Source organism: Pseudogymnoascus destructans, assembly GCF_001641265.1.
Source record: "Pseudogymnoascus destructans isolate 20631-21 unplaced genomic scaffold scaffold_16, whole genome shotgun sequence".
NCBI classification, from domain to species: domain Eukaryota; kingdom Fungi; phylum Ascomycota; class Leotiomycetes; order Thelebolales; family Thelebolaceae; genus Pseudogymnoascus; species Pseudogymnoascus destructans.
The window spans coordinates 117,799-135,368 of record NW_020167535.1 but is presented as its reverse complement, the minus strand read 5'-3'; the positions used below and the strand labels follow the sequence as shown (position 1 = coordinate 135,368).

General features: G+C 50.1%; 3 protein-coding genes across 3 annotated transcripts; all 3 read right to left on the bottom strand.

Moving 5' to 3' along the window:
- Positions 1 to 861: 861 nt before the first annotated feature.
- Positions 862 to 2,769, bottom strand: VC83_05801 (uncharacterized protein). The gene is made up of 2 exons (XM_024469415.1): positions 1,669 to 2,769; positions 862 to 1,538 (listed from the first exon to the last, which is right to left on the bottom strand). The coding sequence occupies exons 1-2, from the start codon at positions 2,567 to 2,569 to the stop codon at positions 1,498 to 1,500; spliced, it is 942 nt and encodes a 313-aa protein (XP_024322271.1). The 5' UTR covers positions 2,570 to 2,769; the 3' UTR covers positions 862 to 1,497.
- Positions 2,770 to 2,981: 212 nt separating this feature from the next.
- VC83_05800 (uncharacterized protein) lies at positions 2,982 to 6,940 on the bottom strand (the record flags this gene model as incomplete). The annotated part of the gene is made up of 1 exon (XM_024469414.1): positions 2,982 to 6,940. The coding sequence occupies one exon, from the start codon at positions 6,938 to 6,940 to the stop codon at positions 3,446 to 3,448; it is 3,495 nt and encodes a 1,164-aa protein (XP_024322270.1). The 3' UTR covers positions 2,982 to 3,445.
- Positions 6,941 to 8,096: 1,156 nt separating this feature from the next.
- On the bottom strand, positions 8,097 to 12,460 carry VC83_05799 (uncharacterized protein). Its single transcript, XM_024469413.1, has 3 exons — positions 10,411 to 12,460; positions 10,109 to 10,358; positions 8,097 to 10,059 (listed from the first exon to the last, which is right to left on the bottom strand). The coding sequence occupies exons 1-3, from the start codon at positions 12,376 to 12,378 to the stop codon at positions 8,537 to 8,539; spliced, it is 3,741 nt and encodes a 1,246-aa protein (XP_024322297.1). The 5' UTR covers positions 12,379 to 12,460; the 3' UTR covers positions 8,097 to 8,536.
- Between the last annotated feature and the right edge of the window lie 5,110 nt (positions 12,461 to 17,570).

The window sequence follows — 17,570 nt, the reverse complement described above, 5'->3', positions numbered from 1 at the left end:
CCAACCCTAGCCCTGAACCTTCCACCGCAACAGGTCTACATCGGCCCTGAACCCTATACACTTACCGTCCCCCACTATAGTGTAACTCGCTATATGATCCTCTACTGGTTCGAAACCCCACCGAGTCGGATTCCATGCTTGTAGTGACCGTAACAGTTCTGAGACAGGTTCTTCGAGTATCTAGGTACGGAGGCATCCTTACAATCATAGACAGTTGTAGAAGCTTTTGGAGCTATCGTTCATGTTCCTAGGCCTCTAGTTGATAGAGATATGTCATGTGTAGTATTAGCCCAGTAACTAAGGAGTGATGTCATGTAATGAATCATAGAGGGTTGTAGAGATATGCTATGTGGTAATATCGGCCCAGTAACTAAGGAGCAATGACGTGTAATGAATCATAGATGTAAGGATGCTTCCGCCCTAAGTGACGGAAGGGATCGGAGTCGGGCAGGTTATGGTCACGTGGGGAGAGTTAGGGCAGGTTAGCCGAGTCGGACCTGTTTCAGGTACTTAAGGGGATTGACCCAACGGGGTTCCTCATCATCTTTTTTGTATCCTTCATAGTAGACCTTTAGGATAGCATCCGTTTAGCCTCTGACTCACACTCTCATATGCTATTACTGTGAGCTGGGTGGCCTGTGTGCTTACAATAGAGGGTTGTAGCAATCGTTGAGTAGTATTGCTCTTGTTGTTGGTATTGGAGAAACTTCAGCCAAAGTCGCTATAAACCCACACCCGTCGCCGTACACAAGTAGTAACTGAGCTGCAAGAGTTGTGATAAGGGGGTTAGTGTTGCTAGCTAACGACGCGTGCCCAACGATGCTACCTTTTGCGCGACCACAGCCAAGTCGTTTACTCTCCACTTTCATCAATCATTGTAACGTTGTTGAAGCACTCTAACTGAAAGAAAGCTGGGATGGAATTTGGAGCTGTTAGTAGCAGGAGATACGTCATGATATCATGGCCGAGATCCACTGCGCAACGGATCTCGTCTTGTCCAGGTCGAGACTGTTCGTCTATTGTCCGAGAGGTTAGGATCATAGGCCCGGAGAGTTTCAGCTTCAATAAACGCTGTCCACCCTGTATGACAACGGCCATAGAACGTCCACACTTAGTTAATTATGCTGCTATTTGTTTTGTAGGAAACGGCAGGCTGTACGTATCCATTTCCGTATGCCAGCATCATTCGTTCATCGGATGAGTATATCGTATTCCCTGTCTTGAGCCTCTCCATCCATAATCCAGTTTCCATGATCGCTAGCAAAATACCTCCACTAATCTCCTCGCTGTTTCTTGTTTTAAGAATGAAAACCGCCGCCAGTATCCACCATGCGCTGTCGCCCTAAAATCAGGCGGATCAAAGAAATGCTTCGCGCCATCCCGTTTGCACGGGCCCACAATCTATAAAGATATATACAGATCCCCCTACTTTGCTAACACCCGACTGCGATCTTCCCTCCCGATACCCTTCCGGAGAGTTTTGCGCGAGCCAACACATCACTCGCTCATCTGATCCAATACTTCTTGGTCGGTCATCGCTGTAGAGAAAGCAAGTTTAGCTTTAGCCATTATATCGAAGAACATGGGCCTGGCTCCGACTTCTCTACCGCCACCAATAAGGAATGTATGGGGCAAAAACCACCTCTAAGAAAATAGGAAAATACTCACATATATTTTCATTTGCCTCAGCCTCCTCCAAAACACTCACGACCCTGCTCACAAGCTCTACTCCAACAATCGCCCCCTCAGCATTCGCTTCCGCCCTGCCAATCCCATTCTGCATGCCACCAGCACTGGCTCCACCTTCGCTCATCCTCAGCACAATAACTCGAATCCTCCAATTACCAATCTTCTCGATCCTTAGGTTGCGAAACACGAACCCCGCTCCCGGGCCGTCACTGAGGGTGGTCGCAGGGACCGCGAGGGTGCCAGTGAGATCATCGCTGCTTACCCCCGATAAATCCGCGATAGCAGACTCAATGCTCGCGGGTACGAGCGATGCGACCGCCATGAGGTTATTCGCAGTCAGGGTGGGATCGGGGGTGGGGGTCTCGCGGAGGATGAAGGTAGGTGGCGGGACGAGGGGGGTGGATGGAGGCGTAGAGGGCGGCGGTTGGATGGTGAAGTTGTAGAGGTGTGGTGGAGACTGAGACATTGTGGTTGAGCGTTTGATGAGGCGATAGACTTGTCTCCTAGTAGCTTCGGGGGCCCGGGTCCTATTTCCGGGTTCCGGTGTGGTGCTCCTTTCAGATAGTGAGGGTGCGTGTCTCAGGTCTCTTTTGAGCCCCGGTCCGAGTGCGTGAGGCGTCTTGAATCGGTGGTGGCAGAACAGATAAGGTGTGGAAGCCTTTTTGACGTTGAGAAGGATTTCTCCGGGGGTCCGAGCAGAAGTCTGATCTCTCCTAAAGCTTCCGTCGTGCGTCAAAGTGCTCAGTTGGATGGATATTATGTCTGTGGCAAGTTGACGACGATGTGAAGCCTCGACTAAAACCGAAGGAAGGGCGATCGATGTGTACGGAAGGTGCAAACAATACGGCCCATGCATAAAGAGGAAGGAACGATCGAACATATATACAAAACGCTGCGCCCAGGTTTCCCCAGGAGAGCCAACAAATGGTCCGAAGCGGAAGAGGTCGATATCAGCTACGTGACTTTATTATATAGAACCTGTCTCGGCGAGGTGGAAGAAAGGGAAGTGAGGAGTCACCTTGGGCATGGTCACAACGGTGCGGGATCCCACTCCCAACCATGGTGATGGGAGTATTGGGGGCGATGGGAGTTATGGGGGTGATGGGGGGTGATGGGGGGTGTGGGGGGTGATGGGGGATGATGATGGGGGGTGATGGGGGGTGGGGGTGATGGGGGCGGCGCCACATCGGGAGTTCAAAGTGCCAGAGAACGGACGGGGGCATTGCATCAGAGCATGCACGATCGCCGATCGACGATGATGTATGCGGGATCAGCAGCATGGACCAGGGGATACCATGTTTTGCTCATTACCACCACACGGCCTCCCTACCAATCAGTGCGTCAACACCGAGACAAGGCTTGGGCTCAGCCTTCCCGGGGTCTTGAGGTGGAACATTTCAAGCAAAATTAGACGGGTCCCAGCTGTGCCAAATTACCAATAAGATAGAGCAGATTGGAGTACACTGCTCATACTAACTGTAGTAAGCCAGTTGGGGGTGCAAAGTGAGTGGGAAGAATTGCCAAGGTCTGGTAATCTTGGGGGCTGTTCTCCGCTCGGATCTTTCCCATTGTATCAGTGTCTCGCTGCAAGTACACCTTATCCAAGAATAGCTATTCCAAACCCCATCGTGTGCAAAACTTACTCTATACTCCATCTCAAAACCAAAACCAAAACACCAAGTAAAACCAATATGTACAGCTCAGAACGTCAAAAAGAATCTCACCCCGAACAGCCACTCTCCGGAATCACCCTACTTTACAATGAATGCCTCGATGAATGGCTCGATACCTTCGTCAGCGGCGCCCCGTCCTCTTCATCTTCAATCGCCTCCTCGGGCACTTCCGTCGACGGCAAGACCCTTCCTAGCACTTCACTTCCCTCCTCGGGTCCACCCTCCTCACTCACACTCTCTACCGCCAAACCCCCCAGCGTCTCCACAACCTCTGTCGTAATACTCCCTTCTCTTTCCATGCTTCTCGATCTTCCAGTACTGCTCAGACTCTCCATGCTACCTTCTCTCCCCATGCTCCCCTCCGTCCCCGTGCTCCCCTCCGTCCCCGTGCTCTCTTCCCGCCACAGATTAGCCCTCCCCTCGCTCCGGTCTACTCCCGGTGCACCGTCTCTACCCAACACCAGCCTATCCACCGCCAAAGCCGGACTGGACGGCAAATACACCCCCTCCAGAACCATCGCCACAACCCTCTCCACAACCCTCATTCCGCTCCTATCTTCAGCCAGCTCGGCAGCCACAACCGCTTCACCCGTCAAATCTCCTGATCCCGTTGGTGTAGCAGTAACTGAAGTCCCCGACGTTTCGCCACTGAAGATGCTCGGCGTAACAGGTGATGGATTCTCCGAACTGGTCCTAGATCTACTGCGCAGATTATAAGGAGGGGGATCAGGGACACGAGAAGCAAACACGCCTCTCTCGAGCTCCTCAGCCTCCAGAGCAAATCTTTCCAAGTTCTCTGCCTCTAAGGCCTCTTTGTCAATCAGAATCTCCCTTCTAAGCGCACTAGGTCCTCGTGTCGGCCGATAGGGCATTGTCAACTCTGCCATCTGAGGGTTCGTCATCACAGTTATTAAACCAATAGCAGGATGCCTAAATCTTTCTTCGGCAGGCCCTAGCAGATTTGCTAATTCCTGTGCACTGTTTCGGATCTGCTCTCGCGACATTTGAAGCGGTTCGGGTGTACTGGCACGCGCGGGAGCCAGTGAAGTGACATCGGCGGCGCTGTCCCCACCCGACGAAGACGGCCTCGCAGCCTGGAATAACCTCTCTATGCTTGGGAACAAGTCGTCAGGCGACCAGCGACTAGGCATATATGGCGAGCCTTCTATGACTGCCATGGACCGTTTGCGAGGTCGCGGCGAGGGCGGCGGGGGCATGCTCTCTCTATCCGCCAAGAACCACTCAGCAGGCGACGGAAGGGCTAGGATATCGTCAACTACTTCGACGTGCTCTGTCATCTGGCCTTCTTCCCCTATAGTTGGGATTGTATCTTCAGCTGAGCAGCGCGGCACCGGAGGCTCCGTGCCTTCTGAGATTGTGGTGGATCGAGGGCGTGGCTCTGAATCGGATGATGGCATGGGAACAGGCGCATCAATCTCCGGATCAGACCAGCGCCTATAGCCAGTGGTAGAACCGGCCAACGGATTGCGGATAAGCCTCCCATGTCGCTGCAATATCCATAGAGGAGGCGCTTCTCGTTCTGAAGCGTCTAGAAATGGTGAGTCACGGATAGACTGTCTCTTGGCTGGGCGTCTCTTTAAGGATGACTTATTGGGAGCTAGTCTCTTACGGCTGGGCCCTGGCCCTGGACCAAGATTTTCTTGGGCTGAAGTTTCTTCAGCGATAGCCTTTTGAGTGGTAGTCTCCTCACGCGTGGCCTCTTTAGGTGTGGGTTTTTCAGGCGTGGTATCTTCAGGCGCGGCCTCTTTAGGTGCAGGCTTTTCAGACGTGGCATCTTCCAGTGTGGCCTCTGCTGAAGTGGTCTCTTTTGGGGCTGATTCAGAAATGGGAGTTTCTTCAAGATCGAGGTCTGGAGTAGTTGCACCCCGGACGATCGCAGCTTGGGCGATGAGTGCCTGGGCGATGGACTCTTCCGCAGCAGTCTCCTGAGAAGTGGCCTCGAGGCTGTGTATCTCTTCGGGGACCTCTTCTTGGGCTGTCTCTTGTAATTTTTTGTCCTCTTGTTCGGCTAGGTCGAATACTACCTCCTCGGTGGATTTGACAGTGGGTTGGCTGGCTTGCAGTGCCATCGCCTCATCAAAATCACTTGTCGGGGTGTTTTCAGTAACCACACTTGGCCCTGGACTATCATCAATGGACTTTAACACGGCCTCTCCGGCCTCATCTCCCATCTCGGTAGTACTTTGCCCCGCCATTGCCGCTCGCCATTTTGCAAGTCGTATTTTGGCCAGCCTTGACTTCTCCTGCTTACGCCTCTCTGCAGAGTCTTCCTTGTCTGGAGACCGTGGAGCCGGACCAGAAGCCCCGCCATTGTTGCCCCCAGTAGGCGATCCCTCGTAGTTGCTGTTAAAACTCTCGTTGTCTGGGTTGTTTTCCGGTGCAGCGAGATCCCCGCTGTCCACCAGCGACTGGAACATGACCTCTCCTGCCTTATCTCCCATCTGGGAAGTATCTCGCCCCGCCATTGCCGCTCGCCATTTCGTAATTCGTATCCTGGCCAGCCTCGCCTTCTCCTGCTTAAGCTCCTCTTCCTTCCTTCTCTGGTCATCCAGTCGATTCATCATCTTGCCAGACAAAACAAATGCTGGCTCGTAAACTCTCTCTGCCTCGTGGCTTGGTTCTTTCGTATTGAGGCTAATTGACGGGAGCTTCTCAGTCATAATCCGCGCTTTGTCCGTCAGTGCGCCAATTTCCGCTGCCCATTTCCTGCGATGCCGCTCGATAATTGTACAATGCTCTAAAGTCTCTATTGTCTTGAGCTCCTGCTGCTCTCGTAACTTTTCGTTTTGTTCGTGGTCTGAGCCACTGTCTTCACTCTCGTCAAAGTCATCGTTACCCCAATGCGCAAACACCACGCCCTCCATCGCCTCACCCCCTTCTATATCTCCTACCTCTGCCACCGGCTTTCCCTTCCCCTTCGTTCTCACCCCTCCTCCCTCGTGGCACCCTTCTGGACACTCTGTCCCGCACACATGCCTCTTAATTACCACAAACTCCGGTGTCAACTGCATTTCAGGTATAACCCCCTCCACCTCTGCCCCTGGAAAATGTTGCCGCGGCACCATAGCGCCCCATTTAATCGACGGATTTCGCACAACCATTGTCTGCACTCCCCCGAACGCATCCCTCAAGGGGTCTTGCCTACGCCGCAGACTAGGCATCACATTCATATATCCGAACTCCTGAAAATCAATAGCTTGATCCAGCTCTTCCTCGATGTTTCCTGGCCCAAAGATCGAACTAGTCGGCACCACGTCTGTGAGCATGCTGCCGTCCTTCCAAGGCGGCACGATGGTCCGCGGAGCATGTGCAGGTGGCGGTCCATGATGGTCGATGCCTAGCCGTATCATCTCTTGTTCTTCAAGCACCTGCCGCTTCAGGGCGCGCTTGGTTTCAGGGTAGCTGGCGAGAGCAGAGCGGGCTTCGAGGAGGTGGTTGCGTGCCCAGTTCACGCCTGGGTCGCTGTCATCGAAGCTGTCATCGACGCTGATGTCGACGCTGTCATCACCACCAGGACCGGAGGGAGGTTCGTATGCCGGCGGCGGGTCTAAATCCATTTGGAGCTTGGATATTCACGTGGCCGTGGAGTCGCAGATAACCTGTAGGGACGATGTGATTCAGAGAAGTAAGGTTGCTTGGAAGGCCAAAGACACATATTCTGTGAGCTCCATCATTATTGACGGAGTCATCACCATGTAGTCATGAAGGTGCAGGTAGCGCACCTCCTAACGCACCTTCCCATCGTAAGGAATATGAAAGTATGTAGTTGTAGCAATATTGGCAACATAATGAAGGAAGGAGCTACCCACAAGTACCACCAGTGTGCGGCGAATCACCCCCCGAATACTATTCGGCGATCCGCCGAATCATTCATATTTTTGAAGTATTCGCCGAATCATGACTCGAATCTGATTCGAGTCATGATTCGAATCTTTGAGGCTGAAATAGAGTGTATGGAATATTGAAAACTACGAAAAAAATCTAACTATGCCTAACCCATATCTCCACTTATATCTTCAATATCCTCATCGTCAACAATTACCCCCCAATCCCGTAGACATAGTAAGTATCTGATTGTTGAAGGTAATAGTCTATTCCTTTTCTTCGTAACGATGTCGGCTCCTTGGCTAAAGACTCGTTCTGACGCTGCTGATGTTGCTGGAATTGCTAAATAGTCTCGAGCTATTTGTGCAATTGTTGGATACTGATACTGCTTTGCTTGCCAATATTTGAGAACATTAGTATCAGGCTTATCAACTCCTGGTTCATTAAGCCACCGTCTCCAATCAACCTCTGGAGTATAGGCTTTCGATGCTTAAACATCTCATCCCCAGAGTCTACTTCTCGAGGCTTATCCTCACTCCCGTTATCAAGTCTAGCATCCATTTCCTCTGCTTGAATGTCATTGTCCCGTGCTTTATACCTGTTATAACAAGCTGCAAACTGTGCTCTTGCTCGCTCTTTGCTTGTGTTATAAAAGCTTTCTGGTAAATAGAAATCAAATATACTAAAATTAAACCGAGGATCGCATATTGTTGCAACTGTTAAATGGCTTGACTGTTGGCTTGTTGCAAGTGAGAAATAGTCGTCTAATTTGTTAAATGCAGCAGTACAAGCTTCGTTGATAGATATATGCTTTACAGTCTTCTTCATCTTCTTAATTTTATCCATTAGTCGTAGATAATATGGAACACAGTAGTTAAGTGTTGGATACCCATCTGCTTGCACCTTTTCTGAGATACGCTTTTAATCTAAAAAGCTATATATTGAGGACGACGACAAGCCTTCACCGCTAGACGCTTGGACATATTATATATCTTGGCAAGTATTCGAATCATTCGAATACTGGCCGAATCATGATTCGAATCATTAAGAAATAGCCCGAATCAGATCATGAATCGAGTCTGATTCGGGGCGAATCATGCCGAGTCACGATTCGCTGCACACTGAGTACCACCCACGCGCCTTCTAACTTTCCAGCGCCCCTCCCAACCTTATCAGCAAGTTGCAAAGCAAACATATTATTACCCTAACCCAAGCAAAATAATCATAAATTCTTACAAAGTGGGTATCTCAATCTCACTCTCCTCCGCCCTCCTTCCTTAAGGGCAGCAAAAAACAACATATCAAATACAAGAAATGTCGGGGGAAATTCACGCTCTGACGCACATCCCCTCCATTCCTGTCACCAAGTCCACCCCCTCGACCTCACTCTTCACTTGGCCTCCCTTCAAGAGGGAGTATACCGACAACCCCACCTCATCCATCTTCTTCTTGTCATCTGGCACCTGCACCTCCTCAACTTCAACCATAGTCTCATCATCCTCCTCATCCCTCGCCTCCAATCCACTCGCCCCCGGGAATTCCACAACTCTCGCCCCCAACGTCCCCCTGATATCCTCAAACATGACTTCCATCGGGCAAAAATACCCCACCTTCCGCTTATCACTCCACGCAAGCACATGCCCACATGCGCCTCCCTCAGCAAGGACCCATGCCCCGCTATCTCCTGGTACCCCTAACCCGCCCTCAACCGTGAAACTCTGGCTCGGCGTCTGCCTTCCCCGCAACTTCACAGTCGTCACAGCGCGCTGAATCCGCCCCTGCGTCACGCCCGACGTTCGCGCCACTGCGCGCACCGGCAGCCCACCCAGATGCGCAGTGGGGATTAACGCACCGGGCCACCCCGCCGGCGCGCCCGTTATCTTGTTCTCCCCCGGTGCTCGGCCGGGGGAGAAGCGAAAAAGAGCCCAGTCGATCTCGTGTGTGAGGCCAAGACTGCAAGCGCGGCGGCGCAAGCCGGATGATGCATGCAGCGAACCGAGGGTGAAGGAGTCAAGGTAGTCTTGTGTCATTGTTTCGGCAGAGGGGAAGATGCGGGGGTCGACGTCGTCGAGGGCGGGCTGGGTGACCAGGTAACCACCTGCGCAGTCGGGTGCAATGCCACCGATGTCTCCTGGCTCGAGGAACGAGGATGCGTCGCTTAATATGCTAGAGGCGATGGAGGAAGTCTCGGAATCGCAGTCTGAAAGCTCGTAGCCTAGGGCTTCGAGAGCCTCGGTGGTAAGTGGGGCGGGTCCAGGTTCAATGTCGGAAGATTGGATGGTGGGGATGGAGTAGTCGTCATCTTCGTCGTCGGAGTCGCTTGGGATATCGAGCATGTGGTGCACGGACAGGCCAAAAGGCTCGCCGTCGACCATAACTAAACCACCAAAGGAGACAGGCATTAGAGCCTGTCCCTCGGAGAAAGCGCCAATCGATGCTCCATTCACTGGGCGCTCTTGGTGATGCGAGTTCTTGGGCTCGACGTAATCTTCGTCGCGTGCCATGGATCGTTTTGGCGCACGCTTGCGTGACCGCATGACCTTGCCACGGCACACCATCAACCCGTAGGTCGCGGAGTCATAGGAGAAGTGGCGCTTAAGGATGCTCTTTACCTTTGCAACACTGGTGCAGACGACGAGCATAGTTGGCTTGGCTTTCAGCGGCGTCTCGCCAATGCTCTCGAGACTAATCTCGACGGACTCGGGGTACTTCCGATAGAATCCTCGGAGAGCGTGGTTAATCTGCGGCATCAATGTGTTGTGCCAGCGGTCGAGATGTTCCTGGATAATCTCGTTGCTCGGGAATCTCCTCGACTGTGGCTTAGGACTGGTGGTGGGGTCTTCGATTTGTACTGCAATTTATTAGAAAGGAGCGTTAAGTCTGACACCGAGACCACTCACCGATCGCAGACTTCTCGGAAATAGGCTTAGGCTTAATATGAAGACTCTGTATCATTTGATTTATCTCAATATCCTCCGCTTTCATGTGCTCTTCTTTGCTTGGGCGCCTCGGCGGCGGCGGCGGTGGTGGTAGTGGCTTCTCCCGTCCAAGGGGGTGTCTCGGTAATGAGACGCTGGAAGAGGATGGAGACGACCATTTTTCGGACTTGGATATCTCAGCTGTGGCACTAACTGACGGCAATGAGCCGGTCTAGAGGGGGGTTAGTTGCGAGAATCTCATGCAATGATAGAACAGCACTCACTATTAACTCGTCTCCAATGTCCTCATCTTCCTCGTCTTCAATAGCACAACACTTCTCAAACGAACTCAACACTCTCCCATAAACTTTCTGCAAAACCACATCTGAGCGAGTAACCGCACTTATCTCATCGTCAACAGCGCCCCAACACGCTTGTACTGCACGCAGGTACGCCATGCCACAGCGCGCCGCAAGCTGCTTGTTCACCTCTTCAGTCTCAACCTTGATATCCAGTGCAATACCAATCCCAGCAACGCCGTGGCGGATATCGCGCGACACGGTCCAAAGCCCGATTTCCACCAACAGCATGGCGAGACTGTATAAGTCTAACGACCGCGACTCCGGCGTCAGCGGTGTGTGCGGTGTCAGTCGCGGGTCCAGCTCATGGCGGTACCAGGCAACTTCGGCGGCATTGGCCGCGTCGGATGGCCGCCCCGGCTCTGGGAAGAGGTCATATGCAGTAAGATATGGCCGGCGCACGTTCACGGCAGGGTGGACCCATTCGCCGTCCGGGCGTGGTTTTATCTGCTCGAAGAAGGCGATATTGCACGCCGCGAGGTTGCCATGCACAATGCCCTTGGAGTGCAGGTCGAAGACACTCGTCGCTAGGTTGTATGCTAAGCGGTAACGGACCTCGAGCGGGGGCTCCTGCGCACGCATCTGCAGCATGTCTGCGAGTCGGGTGTAGAAAGGGCGAGACACGACGGAGTTGGACAGAGTCGTAGTGGGGAAACGCGCAGGCAGCTCGTACACGAGACCGAAGCGCGAGTTTTCTTCTTCGAAGTACCCGATTAGGTTCAGGACGCCGAACTCCGGTCGTCCGGCCTCCTCGTTCCGTCTTTGCAGGCCGGCGAAGAGCTTCTCGAAGCGGGTCATCGATGGTGAGATGCCGGTTATCGAGTAGATAGGGTCGTATGAGGCAAACTCGAGCATTACCGGAAAGCACACTTCCTCGGATTCCGCCGCCCAGGGCCTCATTGGGGCCTGCTTCGTCATGTAGAGAATGGTTCTCTTGCCCATGTCCAGTACCTTCGGTAAACTATTACCATCAGACTGCAGCGCAACGCCTGCGCCCACCCATCCCTTCAACTCCCTCGGATCAATCACCCTCGGTGCATCCATCCGTGTCTTCTCGAAGGCCCTCTCCTCCTCAACCACCATCTCGATCTTACTGCCCTTTTTCGGCGATTCACTCTGCCGCGCCCGCGAGATATCATAAAGCGTATCAATCGAGCTCGTCAGGTCGCGCACCAGGTCCTCAAAGCGCCCTTTATCCCACACTACGCCGCCTTTCTCCATCGGCGCCTTCTCCGCCCGCCCAGACGCCGCCCATAGTGGCTCAGCCTCCGCCAACACTGCATTGATCGTAGCCATCACGCTCCCTGCGACGTCAGCCAGGCCCGCCGATGCGAGTGCCTCATCAATGTCCGCATCTTCAGGTCCAACGGAGGAATCCGTACGGCTCGCTTCGCTCCACCGTAGACCCCATGTTGTGAGACGGTCTTTTTGGATGCGCAGCTTGCGGTGTAGGTTGCTCAATTCGGCGTCCTCGGCGCGCGCGGGGTCGGCAACGAATGCAAGCGATGATTTGGTGTCCGTGTACATCTTTGTGAGGCGCCGCTGCAAAGGCAGCGTAAATGGTAAGAGAGACATCGTAGATTGCGGGGTATGGTTTGTGAGAGATACGAGGTGGTGGATTCGAAGGGGTTCGTGCTCTATAAAGTCGTGCCCATATCGTTGAAATCGTTGTAGGTGCTCTTTGTATATGATATATCGATGTTTGCAGCTGACGTTACTGTCTTTGGCGACGCTGTGGTGATATAGGTCGTCGTTAATCTGTCTATCTAACCGCGCAGCCCTCACATCTCCAAGGTGACGACGTCCAAGGGATGTCCCAAATGCATCTGCCTGGAGTTGTCGTTGGTGTCTGCCTGGCCTTGTGATTGGTTCGTTAACTCGAATACGCCGCATTTTCAACCCCTGCTGCCTAACTGCCGCTCAGCCTTGTCAGCCTCGTAGTGTGGGCGTCGTTGCACGTGACGATGTGTTATGGACAATTTTATATTATACTAAGATGCTTCTTCTGATGTTTAAGAGGAAATCTAGGAGAAGGTGCAATTTACGTATATGGCATCTAGTGGCACCACGGGAGTTGATATTTAAATCAAGGGGCACACAACATACAACCGCAGCCAAAGCAATAGTGCCATTATGTACCTGCCATGGAGTTAACGGTTTAGTCAGTAACCTTCCCATCGACGCTCTTGAGAAATTCTCCCCGGAAGAGAGTATGGAAGCACACCAGGCACAAATTGGTTTCAGGTTAAAACTGGACGTCATTCAGAAACAATTGCTATTATTATACATCAAATCGATCCCTGGTATCATTGTGTCGCATAACTTTCCCCATACCCTGTTCCTCCTTCCAAGGAAACTTCTTGAACACCTTGGCACATGTGATAAAAGGTGTTGCTTGTGCATCAGCCTAATAATGCATCTTCATGTCCTCAATGGGATAGCGGCATTACTGATGTGACTCTACTGGCCGACCCCTTTTCTTAGGCTTTTTGAAGGCTCTTTCAATCCCTTGAGACAAATACCAAATTTGTCTTCTATGAATTGCACGAGTAGCATCTGGTTGCATGTGTCCTGTGCCGTGAAATACCCCTCTCCCTTAAGGAACGCCATGATTAGGCTGTTGCTGTCTTTAACAAGACTCTTGCATTTCAGGAACTCTACATAGACTTGCATACAATCCTCCCTGCACAACAGTCCCTCCATAACACCCGAGCTCTGACCTATGCCCATATGATATGCTAGATAAACACTGCATAGTGCGCGAAGTGGCGTAGAGACACCTATAAAAGTATTTGCGTTTAGAGTTGCGTGGCGTGTAGCAAGGGTTTCCTTCTACCTATCTATAGTGCGTATGTTACGGCTACAGTAACGTGACGTGTGAGTCACAGGGGGCAAGCGGGGTAGGCTGCCATGTGATGGGGCTAATGGATAGTTGCAGAAACTAGTGGATATTGGATAGTTGAGCTATCCACCAACTATCCTGAATATCTAGCTATCCGCCAACTATCCAGATTACCCATGAGGCACGACGCCACTATATAAGTAGATAGTATTTCCTTAGATAGGAGCTTCGTGTTCAACTCAATATAGTATTCTTTACACTGTAACGTGTTACTTGGAAAGCCTTTGTGTTTAATCCCCTGCCTCCTCTGTCAAGTCAACCTTACGCAAGAAACCTCTGTGTTTTTATATAATACTATCTAATACACTAGTCGACACTGTAGACGTTACCATAGCCCTAGTTCTGGCCCTGCTCCAAGTTGCAGTTCTAGCTAATATCTAAGCCCTAGCTCTAGCCCTAATTCAAGTTGCTGCTACCATAGTTATCCTAGTCTAAATTCCAGCCCTAGTTCAACTTGCTACTATAGCTGCTGCTACTATATATAGATGAAGACTTAATTCGTGTTACTATGGCTCTTAGTAGCATGCCACCTTCAGCTATCCTTCCTATGGCCGAATATCGTCTAGAGATAGAAAACCTATTCTAGGCCTTATCCCTCCTAAGTAACACGGCGACAATTAACAGGCTTGTGGTACCATACGTCGTATCTGTCCAAGTTGCAGATGACGTCCTGTGCTTTTTTTCCACTACATGTTTTCTAACACAGGTCGATGCCTCCTATAGCAGTTGATGAACAACTACGCTGTAACACTGAATTCTAGGTTCATTTTTGTAACTAGTGTGTATATGATACAGGTTCAACTTAATACGCACTAGCACTAGTTAATATGATACAGAGCCTGTATACTAGCCATATACAGGCCATATTAACCATGTGACATAATGAAAAATGATCTGAAGTATATAACTTACTTTAATGAGGGCTTGTAGTATAGAAAGTAGTGCATTAGGCTATCTAGTATATTCTAAAAGCAGCACTTAATCTACATATTATAGAACTAGGAGAGAAGCTCCTCGGATTCCTTAGTTAGGGACAACAGCAACAACCTGTCATTAGATGAGAGGATCCACTTGTACTTAGCTGGCTTAGTCTCTTCTCTTAACATCTCCTAGGCCCGAAAGGTGACAAGTGCATTAGAATCCAACTAAAAGCCATAGAACTTAGTATCATAGCCATCTAGGTACTAGTTAGCAGGGCTAGGAAGGTAGACTTGTTCGCCATTAAAGCTCCATGATGCAAAGTTCTGCCAAACTGCCATCTGTGTCTTAGTAAAGTAGAGGTGCAGGGGGGTCTTCTTATAATAAGTACTGTATAACGTGCATGTATAACGAAAGTGCCAAACAAGCGAAAGTGCCAAAATATCGCGACTACCCCATAAGAATTGCGATAAATCCACCACAACAATATAAATTAATTAAAACTACTCGGAGTCCTCTTCCTCAGACCTGTCTATTACAATCTGACAAGTGCGCGCATTGTGTCCAGTCTCACCACACTTGCCACAGCGACGTGCATGGGTTTCTTCCCTTGGCTTCCGACCACTACTTGCCCTTATTTCTTGCTCTACTTGCTGCACAATGTCCCTCTCATCCTGTAGCTCCTGTGCTACCTGTTGACTAAGTGATCCTCCTTGCTGTAGTCGTGTTTTTTTAGCTCTCCGGCGCTTGCTTAGCACTTCATTTGCCTGTCGCAGGTTTTGGTTCTCTGCTTTTAACAATGCTAATTGATGCATTATTTGCGATGCACCCTTTGTAAACTGGTCAACAGCTGCATAGATTGAGGTTGGAGAGCTATTTTGATGATGCGCAATTCGGTTTTTAATGAAAGTAGACTGTGATACAGCTTCAGTTGGGTTATTTGGTGTCTGAGAAACCCATGGTTGAGCGGTGTTTGGGCGAGAGGTTGGAGGTGTTGGCGTCTTAAACCTAAGGTCAAGTATAGATATTACACTCTCAGGGCTAAATGGAAGAAGCCCAGCACCTCGGAACCCTCCCTGAATATTGCTTTCTGTCATTGCAATGTTAAATGCAGCGTGGAAGGCAGGAAAGAAGTCATCCTTAGTAATGTGAATAATATGAGCCCGCATCATATCTCCAATTTGCTGACCGTAAGCTCTCTTTAATGGGCCAAAACAGCCAACATCAAGTGGTTGGAGTATATGGGAAGAGTGAGCAGGCATACAAAGCGTAATAATGTTGTGTTCTTTGCAGTACTCCTCAAACTTGTCTGAGTGGTGGCTCTCATGACCATCAAGGACTAACAAGCGATAACCACCAACACTCCGGGGCTTTGTGTGCTTCTCAAAATGCTGAATCCAATCCATACCTCTCTCATTTGTAGTCCAGCCATTTGCAGTAACAGCGATTACCCAATCTGCTGGAAATCCGCTATTCTCATACCAAGATGCAAGGTGGTTTTTACCTGCCACAATGACAAATGGCGGCACTGCCCAACCTTGAGAACTAACGCCTTGGATTACTGTAACCCATTCCCGATTGCCAGGCTGCACCTTTTTTGCCTTTGCCCGCCCATCTGAGCTCGTTACTACCGTTGCGCTTGAGATGACGCCCATCTTAAACCCAGTCTCATCAAAGTTGTAGATATCTGCATTGTTGATGCCATACTTTAGAATTGTGTTCCATACAAGCTCAAACCAGCCACGAATGACTTCTGGATCTTTGCACTTAGCCCTCTGGTAGTCGTATTTTCGCTGGAAGCGTGTCCAGAGCTCTACATGGCGCTTAACAAAGTTTGAAGCCCAACGTGACCCGACGCGTGGCGCGTCGCTGTTGCAAGTAGTCGATTTGCCATATCTTCAACAATAGACAACTGAGGAGGGAACCCTTTAGCAGCTAAGTCAAGTATATACTGAACAAGAACTGATTCCTCTAGGTTACTTAATTTCCGTAAGTTGGCTTGGATATCGCGTCGTGAAGGTACACCTTGTAAATGGTGACGTAGCTTGCGGTGGTCTACGGAATAGATCCTAGCTGCAACTCAAAGGCACAAATTTGGGTCGCTTTGCATAGCTTGGATAGCTAGCACTAATTTGCTTTCATCATTTTTATGGCGCATGTTTTGTTGTGGAGGAATTTAACATTTAGTTGGGGGGGTTGGTCACCGCATGATTTTGGCACTTTCGCTTGTTTGGCACTTTCGTTATACATGCACGTTATGTTAGCTAATTACTATAAATATTACTATAGTAACTTACCTAGTCTCTGTGTTGATGGCAGGTTGTTAATAAAATCTAGGTTAGTATTGACTTTCTTCATTAGCCTTAATGTTAACTTATATGCTGCTCTCTACTTGTAGCGCCAAATAGAGAATCCAAGGCCTTCAAATTTCTGTATCTATATTAGTATCTGGAGTGATATCTCATGATGGAGTACAGCTTGACTGGCTTTCAGCTTCCTTCTGTCGAGATGCAGCACCATAACTTGATTCGCGAGAGAGATGGTGGCTTTGCAACCCCTGTGAAAGTCCAGATCCCCCTTGGTCAGATTGCTGCAACACCTCAAAATCCAAATCGGGTGGTAACCCATCAATAACTGAACATATTCTTTTAACGTGAGTCGACATCCATATATCGTAGACATTTTTTGTGAACTTGTATGCAGTCCATTTCTCTTTCCCATCTAGCGCGGTGAAGCTAAATTCATGAGTCGGGTGGTGTAACGGGTGCCACCGTTACAGTACATGTGGTATATAAAGCGTGTTACGCATATTCCGGGCGAGCCGGAATACTGTAGTCTTTTTGGCTCAGTGGGATGTAGCACAAGCGTAACCGTACATCATTACAGGTGGCGGTAGAAAGTGGTCTTATTTCTATCGATTATAGGATAATGGCCATAGATTCTCACCGTCTGGTGGTCATGGGAGAGTGAAAAGGTGAGGACTTCCTAGTGGAGCTCCTTTTCACGCTTCACTAGTCTAAAGAGTTCGACTATACCTCTACTGCCATTGTTGTCATGCTATGAGCATTCTGTCAATCTGTAACGTCGAGAGCAGCAGCACCACATTTGACCTCACATGTTAGGAACGGGAAGTACATGTAGTATGTGGCCATAAAGTAAGAGGTGGCTGTAAGTTTGCCAATGAAAGGTTCCATTCTGTTGATTTGATCTTCTGTGAATGCCTCTCACCTAAATCAACCAGCATAGTCAGGTTGCGGACGAGTCT